This window comes from Prunus avium, chromosome 1 (genome assembly GCF_965620075.1).
Source record: "Prunus avium chromosome 1, drPruAviu1.hap1.1, whole genome shotgun sequence".
NCBI lineage: Eukaryota > Viridiplantae > Streptophyta > Magnoliopsida > Rosales > Rosaceae > Prunus > Prunus avium.
Genome location: NC_142284.1, coordinates 57,605,583 through 57,625,119, shown reverse-complemented (window position 1 = coordinate 57,625,119; position 19,537 = coordinate 57,605,583). Strand labels below are relative to the sequence as shown.

Below are 19,537 nucleotides of genomic sequence, written 5' to 3'. Positions count from 1 at the left end.
ATCAGAGTATGGGAATTACCACTGAATATTGGGAGTGGAAATGTATTTAGAACTTTCTTTACTGATAGAGCTCTCAGGGTTCTTACTCACTCTTTCTCAGATTTCTCTCTGAATTGGTTGTATCTTCTGCAACTAAGATGGAGCCTATTTATAGGCATTTATAATGACCCCCCGTGAACAAAGAAGAAACATAATGATGTTTCTACCCATCAATACTATTCACCTTTTGACCATGTGGGCTTCACCCATTCTACTTTACAACACTTCCCCTTGGAGACCACATGTCCCTAAATTGGTTGCCTCATTAAAACCTTACTTGGAAAAACCCAGTGGGAAAAAACCTAAGTGAAGGAAAAAGAGTACAACTTTATTTGGGACATAGGAAATGCGCACATGTTGCCTCGTTAAAACCTTGCTAAGGAAAACCCAGTGGGAAAAACCCTAGTCGAAGGAAAAAGAGTACAACGCGCTTATGTCCTGTGTTAGAGGACTCTTGAATGCTTCCCCTGATTTTGCATGCTCCAATTTGATTGCTTGCAGAGTTGTCGCAATCCAATGTCATGCACTAGCTTCTGGAATGTGCACTTGGTTAAAGATTTGGTGAAGAGATCTGCCAAGTTATCGCTTGAACGGATTTGTCTGACTTTGATTTCTTGACTCTTCTGAAGCTCATGCGTGTAGAAAAACTTTGGTGATATGTGCTTGGTCCGGTCACCCTTGATGTACCCTCCTGTGATTTGAGCAATACAAGCTACATTGTCCTCATTCAGGGTGGTTGGAGTGTCCGTTGCTGAGGGCAAGGCACATGTGCTTCGAATGTGACGAATCATTGACCTTAACCAAACGCATTCACGACTGGCTTCATGGAGGGCAAGTATTTCTGAGTGATTGGAAGATGTGGCTACCAACGTTTGCTTTGTTGAGCGCCATGAGATTGCAGTTCCTCCACATGTAAACACATACCCAGTTTGTGAGCGTCCTTGATGTGGATCAGAGAGATATCCTGCATCAGCATACCCAACAATACTTGGAGCATTGGCCAATTCACTGGAATAGAATAAGCCCATATTTGTCGTTCCACGAAGATATCGTAGAATATGTTTAACGCCGGTCCAATGTCGGCTTGTTGGAGCAGAGCTGTATCTTGCTAACAAATTTACTGAAAATGCTATGTCAGGTCTGGTATATTGTGCTAAGTACATTAAAGCACCTATTGCACTAAGATATGGTACTTCTGGACCAAGGACCATTTCATCATCCCCTTTTGGACGATATGGATCTTTCTTAGTGTCAAGCGACCGGACGACCATTGGAGTGCTAAGTGGATGGGCTTTATCCATGCCAAACCGCTTTAATACTTTTTCAGTATAATTTGATTGATGCACCAAAATTCCATCAGCACTGTGCTCAATCTGTAAGCCAAGACAATATTTTGTCTTTCCAAGGTCTTTCATCTCAAACTCACGTTTGAGATAATCAGCGGTTTTTTGGAGCTCTTCAGGAGTTCCAATTAAATTCATGTCATCGACATATACCGCCACTATCGCAAATCCAGACCCTGATTTCTTAATAAACACACATTGGCAAATAGGATCATTTGTATATCCTTCCTTTAGTAAATATTTGCTGAGGCGATTATACCACATTCGCCCAGATTGTTTTAACCCATATAATGATCTTCTCAATTTGATTGAGAACATGGCCCGTGGTTTATTCCTGGCTGCTTCAGGCAGCTTAAGTCCTTCTGGGACTTTCATGTATATGTCTGTATCCAACTCTCCATACAGATATGCGGTAATGACATCCATAAGTCTCATTTCAAGTTTTTCTGAAACCGCTAAACTTATCAAGTAACGGAACGTAATTGTGTCCATTACTGGAGAGTATGTTTCCACATAATCAATTCCAGGTCTTTGTGAAAAACCTTGAGCAACAAGTCGTGCTTTATACCTCGCGATTTCATTTTTCTCATTGTGCTTTCTTGTAAATACCCACTTGTAACCTACAGGGTTCACATTGGGTGGAGTTGGAACAATAAGTCCAAAAACACTTCTTTTTTCCAAAGAGTCTAATTCTGCCTGGATTGCATATTTCCACTTAGGCCAATCCTGTCTCTGTGTGCATTCATCAATGGAGCAAGGCTCAATATCATCATCTTTTATGATCTCAGTAGCCACTAAGAATGCAAATATATTATCGATGATTATCTCATCTCTGTTCCATAATTCATTAGTGGATGTATAATTTATGGAGATTTCTTGACTTTCAGGTACAGCTGCCATTTCAGGAGCTCGTGTCTCATCAAGGACATTTTCCTTTTCAGGAAGTATCTGTCCCTCTTGAGAGGGATTTGAACCATGAATTGTGGGCTCTCCATTTATTTCATTTGGATTCATTTTGGCCATCAACTTCCTCTTTCGAGGAACTGAGTCCTTTGAGCCTAGTGGTCTGCCACGCTTCAGGCGTGCAACAGATGAGCCATTTGCTGGTGCATTGCTTTGTCCATTGTGAATATCAATCCTTGCAGGTGCATTTGCAGTTGGGATATGTGATTTTGTCACCTTTGTTGCATCATTAAATGCATCTGGCATCTGATTTGCAATACTTTAGAGGTGAATGATCCTTCTTACTTCGTTTTCGCATTGAGCGGTACGAGGATCCAGATGAGACAAAGTGGGTACATCCCACGATAATTCAAGTCGTTCTTCAGGAATCAGTTTGCCTTGTTCTTTAGAAACAGATTTTTCTCCCCCTAATGGTGGGAAAACTGTCTCATCAAAATGACAATCCGCAAATCGTGCCCTAAAGATATCACCCGTCAGGGGTTCTAGATATCTTATGATAGATGGTGAATCAAAGCCAACATATATTCCCAATCTGCGTTGAGGGCCCATCTTAGTACGTTGCGGTGGTGCAATAGGCACATATACCGCACAACCAAAAACTCTTAAATGTGAAATATTTGGTTGATTACCCAACACAAGTTGTATTGGAGAATATTGATTGTTGGCGACGGGCCTCAACCGTACCAGAGATGCTGCATGTAAAACGGCATATCCCCAAGCAGAAACTGGCAACTTTGTTTTCATTAGCAATGTGCGTGCTATTAATTGAAGACGCTTAATCAAAGCTTCTGCCAAGCCATTTTGAGTATGAACATGAGGAACAGGATGTTCAATGTCAATGCCTAGCGACATGCAGTAACCATCAAAAGTTTGGGATGTAAATTCACCAGCATTATCGAGTCTAATTGACTTAATGGGATAATCTGGGAATTGGGCTCGCAACTTAATTATCTGAGCCAAGAGTCTAGCAAATGCCATATTCCGAGTGGACAAAAGGCAAACATGTGACCATCGGGTAGATGCATCCACCAAAACCATAAAGTACCGAAATGGTCCACAGGGAGGATGAATAGGTCCACAAATGTCCCCTTGGATTCTCTGCAAAAATGATGGGGACTCAACATCAACTTTCGGTTGTGATGGTCTGATCACCAACTTCCCTTGTGAACAAGCTTGGCAAAAGCTGTCACTTGATACCATAATGTATTTTGTTAATAAGGGATGTCCCTTAAAGTTGGTGATGATCCTACGCATCATGGTGGATGCAGGATGACCCAACCGGTCATGCCAAAGCTTAAAAGTATTTGAGTCAATGGACTTCTGGTCCATGACACTATGTGCCTCGATTGTCCGTATGGTTGAATAGTACAATCCTGATGAGAGCGCACGAAGCTTCTCTAGTATACGCTTCGGGGTATCACTGGAAGTAATGCAAAGATATTCCATGTTTTCCTCATTCTTTGTTTCAACATGGTAGCCATTCAAACGTATATCTTTGAAACTCAACAGATTTCTTCTGGAGTTAGATGAATACAAGGCATCTTGAATTGACAATATTGTTCCATTTGGTAACATAACTTGGGCTATTCCTGAGCCTTCAATCAGGTCTGCAGGACCTGATATGGTTGTTACCTTTGCTTTTGTAAGCATCAAGTTTGAGAAATACTTTCGATCTCGAAGGATTGTATGAGTAGTCGCACTGTCTGCAAGACAAGTATCTTTGCTAGAGCTCGTGTTTTGGGGGCATCCGTAATTTATATCCATGCCTTCAAATAAATAAAATAAGTTGAATCAATAAACAATCATTCAAACATTGCCACTTTTATTGGATTGAAATGAAGACAGGAAGAAAAAAAAACAGTGCTTCAGATAATACAAATGGTACATGAAGGAATTTAATCCAATTCGGACCCATAAGCTTCATTCCCCCTTTCGGCTACAAAATCGGAAACATCTAAATGCGTCTTGTCTAACTGATGCGATATTTCTGATGAGCCTTCTATGGCTGGCGGATCTGGTTCAACATAATTTGTCTCCACTTTCCTGTTTTTAAGTGAAGCTTGATAAAGATCCGCCAAGTGCTTCGGCGTACGGCATATACGCGACCAATGTCCCTTTGCACCACATCTGTAACAAGTGCTTTCATCATTTCTGGGCACATGGCTTGTCTGTGCTCTTCCCTTATTTCTGGATGCACTTTTGCCATTTGTGGATGGATTGTTTCTTGGCCCCAAGCCATATGAGTGGGCACCACGATCTTTTATACTTCCTTGCCTTTGGCCACGCTTGCCTCCTCGCCCACGTTTGTGGATACTGCCACGAGATGAGGTGGCATTCACTTCCCGAGATGCAATATTTGTTTCAGGAAGTGGTGCTGAGCCCGTTGGACGAGATTGGTGATTTTTCAATAAAAGCTCGTTGTTCGGCTCAGCTAACAAGAGGCAAGATACAAGTTCTGAGTACTTCGTGAAACCACTATGCCTATATTGCTGCTGCAGGAGCACATTTGAGGCATGCAATGTACTTAGAGTTTTTTCAAGCATATCTTCCTCAGAGATATTCTCACCACATAATTTCATAAGGGAGGTGATCCTGTGCATAGCTGAGTTGTATTCAGACACTGTCTTAAAATCCTGAAATCTCAAGTGTGTCCACTCGTATCTAGCTCTTGGGAGAGTCACCGTCTTCTGATGATTATATCTCTCACATAAAGCTTTCCACAAGACCAATGGTTCATCAACCACCACATATTCGTTTTTCAGCGCTTCATGAATGTGGCGGCGAAGGAAAATCATGGCCTTCGCATTTTCCTCAGGTGATGCATCACTTCCATCTTCAATTGCTTTTCCAAGGCCATTTGCACGCAGATGGATCTTGGCATCCAGGACCCATGATAGGTAGTTGTCCCCAGAAATGTCTAGGGCAGCAAATTCCAATTTTGCCAAATTTGCCATCTTCAAAAGAAAAATGAGATGCATTAGAATTCGCAATAATCTTCATGCTTAATATATTTTTGAACTTCAGGCCAAAGATATCATGCATATTTTACCCAAAATTTCAAGCTTGAGGTTTGGGACATTAAGCCATTTGTTAATAGGAACTTCAGGCCCTGTAATTGTTTGAGGAACTCCAGGCCCTCATTTTGTTTATAAAAATAAAGTGCTATAAATTTGCTGGTATGGACGATAAACCCGCACCATACTTTAAATGAAAGTAAATGTGCGATAAAGTAAATTCATAAAGTAAATTGCTTGCTGTATGGACGTTAATCCCGCACCATATTTTAAATAAAAGTAAATGTGCGGTAAAGTAAATTGCTTGCTGTATGGACGTTAATCCCGCACCATACTTTAAATAAAAGTAAATGTGCGGTAAAGTAAACGTGCTGGTATGTGCACTAATTCTGCTCCATACTTTTAAATAAAAGCAGTTGTGTGGACGATAAACCCGCACCACACTTTAAATAAATACTGCCGTATGGGTAACAAACCTACACCATACAGTGAATAAAATAAGTGTGGGGATAAAACCACCACTAAAAATATAGGAGGTGAAAACCGTCCATAGTAAATGTGGGGATAAAACCACCACATAATATATTATATTTTGTGGGCAATATAACTGCATCACTGTTCAAGATACAATAGATGGGTTTTAAGATCACACCATCATTTTATTATGATAACTTGTGTTACAACGCGATGGGTAATGAAAATTACACCACAATAAAATAACAGAATGGGGTATAAAACCGCGTCATTCCAAATTATATTACAAAGAAATAAATTAAACAAACATGGATGAAACAACACAAAAATTGTGAGAGCACAAAAAAAAAGTTTGCATGTCGTCGTAGTAGTATAGTGAGAAGAGACATATGACGGAGAGGAGAAAGAGAAATAACCACATAGTGCTGAGAAGATTTAAAGGTGGAGAGACTATCGTGCTGATAACGTGTTATAAAACAAATAATCAGAGTATGGGAATTACCACTGAATATTGGGAGTGGAAATGTATTTAGAACTTTCTTTACTGATAGAGCTCTCAGGGTTCTTACTCACTCTTTCTCAGATTTCTCTCTGAATTGGTTGTATCTTCTGCAACTAAGATGGAGCCTATTTATAGGCATTTACAATGACCCCCCGTGAACAAAGAAGAAACATAATGATGTTTCTACCCATCAATACTATTCACCTTTTGACCATGTGAGCTTCACCCATTCTACTTTTTTTTTTTTGTCTAAACCATGAGGTGGTCATGGATGGGCCCCAATTATGGGTGGGCACCTTTAAGCCTTAACCACAACCCAGACTAATCCTCACTCACACCGGGTCGGCCCGTAAAGGGTAAAGTGTTGGCCAAAGTGGTGACTCCGTACGAGAGCAAGGATCGAACCCCTGACCTCTCTTAAGGAATGAGAGTACCGAACCACTCACACCAACCACATTGGTTTCACCCATTCTACTTTACAACAAAGGCTTAATTGTTAAAATAGTTCCTGAATTATATTCGAGTTCCATTTTTGTCAATGATCTCCAAAAATAGCTATAACTGTCCTCTAACTAGATTTAGTGTTGCACTAGTGGTCATTTCCGTCAACTTTATTATCTTTTTTTATTTTTAATCGCATCTCTTTGAATCTTCGAATTTCCTCTTTAAACCATGTCATAAGTCAAACTCATGATTTCTTTTTCTCTATTTTCAGGGAAACATGGTATATGATTTCATTGCCTTCAATAAAATCTTTGCAATACAATTTTATGGAAAAACCAAGCAAGTTTAGCATCATTCATGTGGAAGATATTTCTCCGAATGGATCAGTTTGTATCTACAATGCCATTAAGAATTGTGGATAGAACATAACAGTAACAACACTCCTGAGCACCATCTAAACACAGCAGCAAAGAAAGGCCTAATCATCTACATCTTTCTTCAACAATCAAACACAAATCAAAGGCTCCGGATTGATCAATCCACGTAGCCGCAGTACTTTCGCCATCAACTAGCAGCCACCTTCAACAAAATCAAGCTAAGCCTACATCACTATAAATGCATACGCCCCCCTAAGCTTCACACTGATGGCATAAACAATTCCAATGAGGGAGAGGCTATAAAAGTTAAAGGCCACAGTTTTCCTTCTCATCTGATGTTCTGTTCTGCCAGAGAGGACTTCTTGGAGTAGGAATTCCACCTTCCTTATTGACCCCGGATTGATCTGCTTTATCGGCATTCCTTTCTCTAAATGGGTTGCTGCCATTTGAAGCAGCAGATCGCATGGCCCTCGGTAGCTTCATAGGGATGCTTGCCTCATGCCCTCTGTTATCTGGCCTTTGAGGTGCTTCAGCAACTTCTGGCTGCGAGGGAGGCGGAGCATTTGTAACAAGTTGTACTGTGGATTTTCGCCACTTCTTTCTCTGGTTAGGTCTTGGTGCATTGGATTTGACCTGTAGTTGATGATAGAAACCAAAGAACAACCACAAAAATGTAAGCCAAAATAAGAGTGAGAGTTTCAAAATATGAAAATCTAAAAAATCAATCAAGAACAAATTAACTGTGCAATGCAAAATGGTTAGCCACCAAGTTTTAAAGTTATAGAAATTTCTTTAAGCCATTGGATCATATGTATGAGTGAATGGAATTAGTCCAGCAGAGTTAAACGATATTCAATCCGAAAATGCATCTAATAAGTCTATCAGTAAGACTAAAGTATACCAACGTATTTCCAATCTCTGATAGAGCCCTCCTTGGTTTATCAACATCAGTTGTCTCACTAGAGTTCTCAACCAATGCATTTTGCAGTAGCCTTGCTCCATGAGTAGCAAGTAGCTGATTCTTTTCTGCTTCATCTGTCCCCATATCATTTCCAATCCCTTCAGCCGTCTCTGCTTGTGCAGACTCAAGCACTTCTTGTGAGACAGATTCTCTATTTGAACACTTTGCCTCCACGCAACCACATGAAGGTCCACACGTTCCACCACTAGATCGGCATTGACATTTACTAGTTTTGCATGAGGAGATTTTACTACAAGAGCAGCACATGCCTGATTCACTTTTCTTCACAGAAACAATCCCCTCACCTGAACCATCCAATTTGAAGCCTCCCAAATCGTTACTATCTGATGAAGGAAACCCCCCACTTGAACTTCCACTTTTGGATTTTCTCTTTTTAGATCTTCGTTTCCCAGATGCTACCCACTCGTCATCCTTATCTGCATCTGATTTGTCTGAATCAGATGTATCCATATCCTCCAAGATGAATGATGCCCGGTGTTCCTGGATTCACAACATATCAGTTATTACAGAATAAAGAAAACAATTTTTTGTCAACTGTAATAACAAGTAAAAGAGCAAACATTGTAGTAAGCAGCAAGAAAAACTAACAAAGGGAAATGCCCCTAGAACTTACCAGCCTGCGCAAATCATACTTGTGTCCTCCATTGTTTAGGTCACCATCCCTAGAACAGCTCATGGCATATTTCTTCAAGGCTGAATTCTGTTGCAAAGTTCATACAAGATTTAACCAAACAAGAATTTTTCGGATCATTAAAAAATGACAGAAAACTGAATGAGTTTTTCTAATGCAACAAAAACAAATGTGTGCACAAAATTTAACAATTCACACAGAAAGGACATAATTGCACAAGGATCAATAGCGAGGAATAACTCATCCATTAGATACCATGGAAAAGCTTAATGCAGTATGCCATATCATGAAAATAATGCAAAGACCAGGATGACCATTTCATTAAGGGGTTCTAATGGTCTTATTCACTTGTCACTTGAAACTGAAAAAGAGAATTCACAAAAAAGAATTAGCTATGTGGTCAAAGTCCAGTTCAATCACTGGACAGCTAACCCAAGTCGAATTTCCTCACACACATAAATATGCACATACATTCACATGATAAACACTAACAAAACTAAAATATAAATTAAATTCCATTTGCTTGTTGTCCCTTCTACTCAATGTTCAATTCTATTTATTTGTACTATAAAATAATTCAATTGACTTGGAGCTTAATTACAGGAAGAAAGAGCATGGTATCACACTAAAAACCATATAAGCTAATCTGAAACTCTACCTGATGAATAAGCTCAGCCCTCTGCATCTCTGATTTTCTAAGCAAACTACTCAAGCTTACTACTTTTTCCTTCAAATCTCTTATTTCCAAATCCTTTTCTCTGTATGCCACTTCTTTATCTCGTAACAAGCACCTTGAAAAGCAGGGATAGTATTGTTTTCAGTTGCATGCAAAAGTAAATACTTAAGAGAGAGAGAGAGAGAGAGAGAGAGAGAGAGAGAGAGAGAGAGAGAAATTCGCCAACACACACTAAAGGTTTGTTCTTAGACAAGAATTCTATTCTGGGGAAATCTTTGACCAAAATACCTGGAGGAAGAAGCTAAATAGAACAAATGATTCATCAGATTTTTGGCATCAGCAAGGGACCGAACTTGGTTCCAGCGTCCCCTCCCACTAAAACCCCGTTCACGCTCTTCTGCTTCTGACAATTGTGATGCCATAGAAACAAGGGTGCTAGATGAAGTAGCAAGCATGTTTTCAAGTGCAAAAATTCTTGAATTTCTTGCACCAGGAGACATTGCTTGGGGGCAATCACTGCAATCGACACCGTTCAAGACGCATAAATTTCACGGTAGCACAAAACAATAAAGAAGACTTTTGCATACAGAATATTCATCTGCAAAATTACTCACCTTAAATTACTTCGTTTTAACATTTCTGCTTCTTCTTTTAGCTTGGCAACCTCCTTGGCCATCCCAGCCCGCCTGCAATAGCAAGTGTAATTAAATTGATTCTATAGAATTGCCATGTTATAAAAATCTGTCCCACTCAAAAACTTGATTGGTAAAAACAAAAAACCATAGATAGTTTCAAATGAAAAACAAAACGGCGTATGGGTAACTGTTGCACTCTCAATCAGTTAGACAATATACAAATTGTCTGGGACTATAAACATATTCAAACTGAACCAAAAGGAATCTAGGAGACAGACTCTTTTACAGGATGAGCATGAAAGTAAATATAGAATACGTGCACAAACCCTTTTTATTTAACTAAAGATGAGAAAGTTCATAGCCAGTTCTGTAACTTATGCGATCTAACTAGCAGGATAAAAAAGACTTTTTTTTAAATAAAAAAATTACCTGCATTCAAAATGATACTTGGCACACACTAAATTTAAGAGAAAATTCAACATTAAGTATAATTTAGGGTATCCTCTTCAAGTTAGTCAATTCAAAAAATCTCAAGAGTCAAGACCATTTAAGTCAATTTATAAAGTAGTTTACTAGAATGGAAAGACTTACTCTTCCATTTGGCGGTCATACTCAGATCGTACTTCATGCACCCGAACTGTGACTTCGAGTTCATGTTCAATTGCCTGCATTAAAGCCTGTTTGGGGAAAAGTTAAATGTAGGATATAAACACAACCAAATATATCAAGAGGTTATAAGCAGCCAAATGGACTAAAAATCCAATTAGATCCTCATCACAAGTATTCCAATTTCCATGTTGTAATAATAACACAGGAAACTTTAAAAAAATCAAACTAACTGATGTTAAAGTTACAATATCAAGCTGCATCAAACACATGGGCCTTGTTCAATACGGCATAGACATAAATAGTATGATGTTTATAAATCCAAAACATTAATCCAACTCCATATCATAAAAACAAGCAATTCCATCTGATGAATGATTCTTTTCTTTCTTATTAGATACATAAATAGAGTTACAACTTATAAGTACCTGAATTCCAGGACCACTGCCAATTCCAGCACCTGCATAGAACAAGTAATTGTTAATACACTATAATGACATGAAAATGGAAATAAAAGAGGAATATCACATGACCAGAAGTTTCACGTGAAGAAGTCTTTCGAGATTCTAAAAGCTCTTTTAGCCTTTTTGTGGCCATAGAAGCTTCTTCTGTCTTTCGTTGCAAAACCTGACATAACGTAGAGAAAAATGAGAATATCTTCCTATAAATGAAGGAAGCAAATCCTAATAAGCATTTTCTTACCATTTTTTGCCTCTGATTTAAAGCTAATAGCTTATGCATCTCGTACTCATTCCTCCTCCCCTCTTTCTTGAGCTGTTAATTGACAAAAAAAGAAGGAAGATTCCTTAGCTCTCTATTTACAAAATAGTTTAGAAAAATGAAAAGACATTATATTCAAGCTACAGTATGTACAGCATCTTAAAATTGTTACACAAAAGGAGAATTCATGTTATTCATCTAGCAAAAGTAGCTTTCTGCTAACCTAAAAGATATAAAAAAGAATTAATAACATTTCAAAAGTAAAAATGACGACTCTGGAGTGTGTTTTTTTTTCAAAATTCAATGAAATGTGTTTTCTAAATCATGTTTGTTGTTCACCAAACGAGTAACAAAAATTGAGAAGTACCACATGATTGGTAAACAGTAGGCTACAGAGCACCATGACTATACCATATGCACATTCTTAGATCATTTACATGATAAGCATATCACCAGTATTGCAAATGATGTGGCCTAATCCATCAGAAAACCACAACTTACATATGCAAGCTACTCAACAAATCCATATACCTGAAGAACTTCTTTTTCTCGTGATGCTTTCCATAACCTAAACTGCTCAGACTCTTGTTTGATCTTGTGTTGCAGTTGAACCTAAGAAATAAGCATTGCAGTTAATAATGAGAACAAAATGTTAAAAATATCAATTTGCATGAACAGGTGCATTTTTAGCAACAAACACCTTTTGAGTCTTTATTCTCTGGATCTCATCCTGAAGTCTCTTCGCAGCCTCATCACTTTTTTGTTTTTGTCTCAGAAGTTGAGCTTGAGCATCTTGCTTTTTTTTCAGCTCAGAAACCTGCAAACAAAAATTTAAGCCCAAGATATGCAATTTCCATCAAAAGACCAAGGCATTTGTAATCACCTGTCCTTCAAGGACGTTCAACTTGTGTAGATAATCTTCCTTCAGCTTTTGAGCACCATCATCGGAAGTGGATGAGATATTTGCAAGATTGTGTCTCAATGCCTCAATCTCTTTCTGCAGAATCAGAACAGGCAGATTTGTGAGCCAGACCTTTAAATCACGGGCACAGCATAAGTATACCAGAAACAAAACAAACCTGCAGTGATTTCTTCTCATGTTCCAACTCCTGAACTTTCTTCTCATAATGTAGTTTAAGAACCGAGGTATCAGAAGTTGCAAACCGCTTCATTTCAGCCTTTAACAAATCAAACCAAACCAAATTAAAATAAAATAAAACAATGTGACCAGAAAGCCACAATAATTGGGAATGAACAAAGCATAACCCAGAAAAAAGTAGGGTGGAAAGAAATAGTTTAAAACTTAAACAAGTCATCTATAAGGAAAAAAAAAATTGGCAACAATTTAGCAGGCCATTCACAATACCCTTCCAGTGAAGGGTTTCTTCAAATTTATGCGCAACCAAAATAAATCTACCACTGCAGTCAAAAATTAAGAAACCTCACCTCCTTCTGTTCAAGAGCTTTATCCAATTCTTTCAGCTCTCTATCAAATTTTTCTTGAAGTGAAGAATATTCTTGCTCCTTTTCATGATCTTCAATCTCATCTACACATAAATTAAAAGTTTTGATGGGAAACACAAAGACGTTATTAGGACAAAAGTAATGGTACAAGCATGGTGAACAAGTTATGCACTTAAAACACATAAAGAACCTAACCTACTAGCTGCTATAAACTTCATAAAATGTCCAAGGATAACACAAAAAGAAGAACACAACACATGAAAGAGGAACAAAGGTATATCCAGAAAATCAAACCCTACAATGACGACCATGAACAAATTCTATCCAACGAGTCCTCTGTTACCTACCCCGTAGAATCCTCAATAAACCTCTTATTATGTTATAAAAATTAAAAAAATAGAAGTTAGGTCTCATATTTACATATACTACCCTTGGAATTTAAGATAAAGTCCCAATTTCATCAAGAATAATTTAAAAAAAGTACCAAAAGAATTGCAATTACAACAAATTGACAACAACTTTCAATTGCAGGAAATATCCCTTACTATAATTTGTCTATCCTACCCACTAGCACTCCACAGTTCTATAACACCAAAAATTATTGGCAGATAGTTGTAACAGAAAGTAGCAGTCAGGAAATCAAGCTTGGAGGTAGATGAAATTATAATGTACAACCAAATCAAACAAACTAGAGAAAGCAAGAAATCAGATGAAATTCTAAGCTTTTTTCATAATATACCTGGAATATCCCCAGCTTTGGTATCATAATCAGATGAATACTCATTAATAGTGGGGAATAATATATTCTTTGAGTGAAAGCCATCATCATCTGACTCAACACAGTCGAGAATTCTCTTCGGTTTTGAGTTGTTTAAGTTTTTCAAGCACAACAATTCCCCTTCTAACTCCTGAATTTTTGACACATAACCTTTTAGCAAGTCATAGTCCTGAAAAGAGATTACAAGCCATGTCTCAGATGAGTTTCTTGTTTATCATCGAGCAGCAGTTACACCAAAAAATAAAAAACATGCTGCCAGAAAACAAATAAACACACACACAAAATAAGAGAAATCAGTGTACACCAACCTGAACTGAATTAGAGTCAATCTCATCCCAAGATTTACCACTTCGGGCGGATTCAATTTTCATGACTAGTTTATCTTTTTCAACCTGAAATATTGGATATTAGTCTCATGGCTAGATATTAATCAATGACAGAATTTTAGAACTATTTTTTTGTTATAATACCTGGGCATCAAGAGCACGTTGCTTTAGATGGTCGCAAGTGACTCGGCGTTCTTGAAGCTCATTCCGCAGCTCCATGTTGCTTGACTCGAGTAATGATACTTTGTGCTTCAGGATCTAGAAAATTTGAAATTATTGAAAAATCTAAAGGCAATAGACACATAATAAAGGTGCTAAAGAGCTTATGTTTACACAGTGGAATACCTGAAGTTCATCATATGGTGCACTAGCATCACCACGGTAAAACAGAAGTTCAGTCTGCAGCTGCTCAATCTGGCTCCTCATTGTTTGCAACTGAGTTGCCATGGGATCACGGTTGATCTAAAATTTAAAATAAAAGATAAAATCAATAAAAGAAATAAATAGATGAAACATTATAAAAAAATTATTGTGTTGCACTAAAACTTACAACTGCCTTGTTCTGAATGTTGCGAGCACGATTCGCATATTTTAGAGTATTCAACGTCTCTTCCGCATTTGTGTCCGCTGGACTAACACAAGCTAAGCAAATGAAAATAGAATAATTAGAAATGCATGTCTTGACGCCCAATGAAGCTTAGATCTAAGAAGGAAAAACAACGTACCAATCATCACAGTCTTACTGTTTCCTCCGAGAGAATCCTAAAAGTTCAAATTGCAAAAGATTAGTCAGAAGAGTAGTAAGGCATCTTTCCTTTTGTTTATTTACAGAGAGTGAAGCACTTCTGCTTCGAGATATAAAATTGTACTTTTATATTTTTGATAATTGCTTTTCTAATAACGTTAAAATTTCAGCATAACAAATTAAAACTTCTGCACTATGTACCATTTTTCTTAAAATTTCTAAAAGAATCCTTATCCACAAGACCACAAGCAAATTGTAGATGCTGAAAATATGTCTGTAACTTACAAGCTCCAATAAAGTGTACAACAAGAACTAAAAGGAAATGAAATAATTTGCATGCCTGTAATAAGCGTGTTAATTTGCTATCACGATACGGAACATGACCACCTTCTTTCCGCTTCTTTTCATCTCCCAAGGCACTAATCACATTGCCCAGAGCGAGTAAGCCCTTGTTGATATGAATGCCTGTTACAAGAACCATAAATTTATCTTAAAATACAAGCAGTAGCCAATTCAAACAAAACGGGAAAAGATTAAAAGGGCTAACGAAGGTAATTTATCAGATTTATTTGAGAACAAATATCCAGTAATAAAGATGATAATTTTTCAGCAGGCCCATCATAAGCCTAGTGTATAATTCCTTTATACAAGAAACCTCATAATTACCTTCTTTCAAGCGCATGCCATCTGCACCTGTTCGTTTTGCCCGCTCAGAACCTGCTAGGTCCACTAGATGGAGTTTTGCGCATAAGATATCATCACCAATATCATCATGAGTTGCTCCATTCACAAAGTGAGCAGTCCTCTTTTGCTCCATAGTTATTGTGAAGATAGCATGTGAACGACTGCATTGTAAAAAGAAAAACAAAAAACAAAAGAAGCAAAAAGGATAATACATTAGTTCATCCATAATGAATTAAATCTTAAATGCTTATTTAAAAATTGAAAAAAAAAAATTAAATCTTAAAAGTAAGAATAACTAAAAATTATGCAAACAAATGTGGAAATTATTGAGTTAATTCAACATGATGATGCTTGGAAGCAAAAACTGTCATATTCATCTGCCACAAACACCACTTGCTGCTATTTAGATTAGATAATTAAGTCTTCCATTCCACATCAAACAGAAAAAGGAATAAGGATAAAGTGCATTCGCATAGTATGATGTACATAACAAACTTTGGCATTATGAATTAAAGCATAATGTAAACACACAGAATTCAACACGCCCTGAACAGAAAGTAAAATTAATTTAAGAAAATAAAGATATTGCTAATAATATCAATTCATGACCTACTTTTATATTACAAAACTACTTAATCCTAACTAATAGAAAAGTCAGGCATAGCACCTTGATTGACTGTTCATATTTGTGCTCCCAGTAGCTCGAGATAACGATCCACGGGTGAGATATGATGCCATCTCTTCTTTTGTCCTAACCTCTGCCTCAGTGACACCAGCAAGTGTTATCCCTCCATTCACTGTTTCTCTAATTTGTATGGGCACTCTAGCTGGGGCAGGCTTTGTAGGTGCTGCCCCTTCGTTTTTAGAGAGTGATGATGAATTTGGGTCAAGCAAGTCAAACACTTCCTCCTTGAATATCTGCCATTATGACATACAAGATCAACACATAAACCAAATAATTTAAAGAGAATACTAATGAACTGATGGAAATCTTTGTACCTCAATAAATGATACCCTGATCAAAAACTCTGTAGTATCCTTCTTTGTCTCAACTCTTTTGAATATGCTTTCCATCACTTTGGGTATAATTCCCCCATTACTTCCATCGCCGGTATAGTTAGTGCCCATCGTGTAAGTCTTCCCAGAACCCGTCTGCAATATTAAATGGATTGAACTTAGTTATATTAGCTACACATAAATGAAAACAAAACCATCAAAAAGAGATTTCATAAATATCAAACCTGTCCATATGCAAGCACAGTCGCATTGTATCCATGGAAGAGCGCGTCGACAAGTGGAGCAACACAATCATCATATACTGCATTGGAAGGAAATCCGGTGCTACCATAAACATAATCATATGTGAATGAATGTGACCCAATTTGCACCTGCACATATATCCCATGATCACTCGCTACTAGTACGTTCGACACTCTATTTTAATTATTGAAATTAAAAAATCAAACTTGACTGAACACACATTACAGAATTAAGAATTTTTGACTTGACATAAAGAAACTTATAAAGCTTCATCCCATAAACACCCCCTGACACCAACAGAGGTCCAAACAGGGATTTGATTAGGACCATTTACTCACTTGAATCATGACTTTTCATTAAGTTCATGCAGAAAGATCATTGAAACCCTAAACACACTATGCTTGGTAAAGGAGAAAAAAGCAACCATGAAACTGGTTGGATAGGAAAGAAGTGACCTCTTTACCAAAAACAAAAGCCAAGAAAAGTGGGATAAATAATCTATGGGATCCCAAGTTCTTCTTTCCCCCGATTTTGAAAGGATTGGAACTTGGAAGATAGAATATGAGAAAGTTAGAAACAAAAAGTTAGAAAAACCAACATAAAAAGTCAGGGTTTGTTAGTCATTATATGAAACCAAATGCTTGAAAAAAGCAACATAATGAAACTAAAAGTTATAAAAAGGTAAAATCAGATTGTAGGATTTTACTTGGAAATAAGAATGAAGAGTGACATAGTGAACACATATTTTATTCAAGTAGTAATATTTGGATGTTTTGGTAGCTTGAGTGAAAATTAAGAGAGCCTTCTCATCTCATATCTCTACTATGTTCGATCCGGGCCCAAGCTTAGGGGCACCAAATAAGCCATTCATGTACAAAATTTACATGCCAAAAATTAATGTGCAACAAAATAAACAGCTCAATCAGCCACATTTGACATTCCCAAATATGAAAACCAAAACTTAACCTTAAAATTTTAAAATTTCTACCAAAAAGAAAAAGCTACCTGGGGTTCACCGGGAACAACAGAAATGCAATCTGTGCAGCCTATCAGAAGCTCGGAGGTAATCAATGGCCTTATGTTGACAGCCACTCGAACACATTCCGAACTATCCATCTCGACCTAAAGCAAAGCTTGATTCAAGAAATCTAAAATCCTAAATCCTCCCCCCGCCTCCAGATTGAAAATGAAACCCTAATCAGAATCAGAAGCAAGAACCAAATTATTGGCACAAAAATTACCAGACAAAAATAGCATAAAATAATTGAAAACGATTAGACAATGATAGCTGAAAAGTAGGAAGGTATTAACGGATCTGAGAGAGTTGCACCTGAAGAAGGTGGACCAGAATGGGATTTGCTCTCAATTTTGGCTGTTTGGTTTGAAAGGCGTGTGTGGGAGCAGAGAGAGAGAGAGAGAGAGAGAGAGAGAGAGGCAGGGAATTTGAATTGGGAGGGGGACGGGGGTCAAATTAAAGTGGATTTGAGAGATGGCGGACAAGTCCGAATTCAAAATATAGGGAGGTCACGTGACTGGCACGTGCTCTGGCGAACGGTACTTATTAGCGGGTTTTAATTTTGGAAATTGGTAGTGATCCCGGAAGAGCCTGGCCCACTGAAATAATTTTGGAAATGTTTTTGCCTAAAGAAGCGGTTCGAGTTGGGCCAAGGGGGCTGCTTTCTGGAACAACTAGCTCTGTTTTGTGTTTTACTTTGCTGAAAATTTATCAGTTTTGAATTATAGTCATGAGTCAAAAACCGTAAAATATAGTTGTTCGCATGATAATGTTATAAGTGGAAAGCTGTTATAGAGGGTAACTTTGAATTTTAAATGTTGTATAATATATCATTACTATTTTACACCTTATATATTTCTTGTTTTACCTAACATCCATTCTTTTTTTCTCACAAAGGAAAAAAAAATTAACTATAAGAAGCTAATGTTTAAATTCAAATTCATTGACAAAAGAAATTTAATGAAAGATCACATAACCTAATTGGCAAAGAATTTGGCTACAAAGGAAAAGTTTTCGATGTAGATTGTTCTTAGTTTTTTTCCTTTTTTGTCAATTCGTTCCAAATTCTTAGGACGGAATGAGAGTTGGGACATTATTAACACCCGCAAAACTACCACAAGGGCTTCAGTGCAACTTATCCCTTGATTGCATTTATGCAAGTACGGCAACAGTGCGCAAGATAGTAGGCAAAATATGGCAACATGTTAGGCAAAATATGGCAATCTCACGTATTGCATGGATTGCAATTCTTGTGTAAAATATTGTCTTGTTTTCCAAGTAATCAAAGATAATTTCTATAAAAATTATCCCATAAAATCACGGTAATATTATTATGATTTTTCTTTAAAAAAATTAAATCAATTTTGTATGCACAATAAGTATTCCTTGAAATCTTCTAGATCAAGTATTCTGGTCAGAAATAAGCAAAAACTCAAATTCTAACACAAACACTTTCTAACCCATAAGTCTCTAGTCTGCACGTTCGTCCATATACGGTATAGCTATCAATGTGCACTTGTGCTCATTTAGCCATTTTTCTTACATCTAATTCACTAGTTTTAGATAGCACATAAATGGTGATGGTAATTTCAATTTTATTTCAATAAATTGAACTTTTGACTTGTAATCGTAAAGTTCAATTCATTTCAGAGATTAATATTTCATTTCGATTCCCTCCTAACCTCCTATAGCTCAATTTTATTTTTAACAAATAATACAGGTTAAATTTGGTTCACTCTCTCGTTCACGTGAGGAGAGCCTTGACGGCTAGGGTTAGGGTTTCTCCAGTTTTCTTTACTCATTCTTTGCTCTGTCTCTCTTAGTCTTTTCTGATTGTCTCTTTGGGTTATTCTTAGTAA

General features: G+C 37.3%; 2 protein-coding genes across 4 annotated transcripts; both read right to left on the bottom strand.

The window, feature by feature from the left end:
- Nucleotides 1-4,240: 4,240 nt before the first annotated feature.
- LOC148298073 (uncharacterized) lies at nt 4,241-5,299 on the bottom strand. The gene has a single exon (XM_088249662.1). It carries the CDS (start codon nt 5,297-5,299, stop codon nt 4,241-4,243), a length of 1,059 nt encoding a protein of 352 aa, XP_088105788.1.
- A 1,765-nt stretch (nt 5,300-7,064) lies between these two features.
- Nucleotides 7,065-18,136, bottom strand: LOC110751993 (P-loop containing nucleoside triphosphate hydrolases superfamily protein). 3 transcript variants are annotated; one of them, XM_021952564.2, is made up of 28 exons: nt 17,994-18,136; nt 17,669-17,857; nt 16,645-16,791; nt 16,403-16,555; nt 16,071-16,321; nt 15,386-15,564; nt 15,060-15,184; nt 14,700-14,736; nt 14,525-14,616; nt 14,320-14,436; nt 14,119-14,232; nt 13,957-14,040; nt 13,610-13,817; nt 12,853-12,953; nt 12,486-12,584; nt 12,290-12,403; nt 12,107-12,223; nt 11,938-12,018; nt 11,389-11,460; nt 11,220-11,313; nt 11,115-11,146; nt 10,672-10,757; nt 10,060-10,131; nt 9,734-9,961; nt 9,428-9,560; nt 8,752-8,838; nt 8,058-8,618; nt 7,065-7,789 (listed from the first exon to the last, which is right to left on the bottom strand). In XM_021952564.2, exons 2-28 carry the CDS (start codon nt 17,777-17,779, stop codon nt 7,463-7,465), a joined length of 3,822 nt encoding a protein of 1,273 aa, XP_021808256.1. In that variant the 5' UTR covers nt 17,780-17,857; nt 17,994-18,136; the 3' UTR covers nt 7,065-7,462. The 3 variants fall into 3 exon arrangements, with proteins under 3 accessions (XP_021808256.1, XP_021808257.1, XP_021808258.1); XM_021952565.2 differs by having other exon boundaries at nt 11,232-11,313; XM_021952566.2 differs by having other exon boundaries at nt 7,492-7,789; nt 8,062-8,618.
- Nucleotides 18,137-19,537: the final 1,401 nt, after the last annotated feature.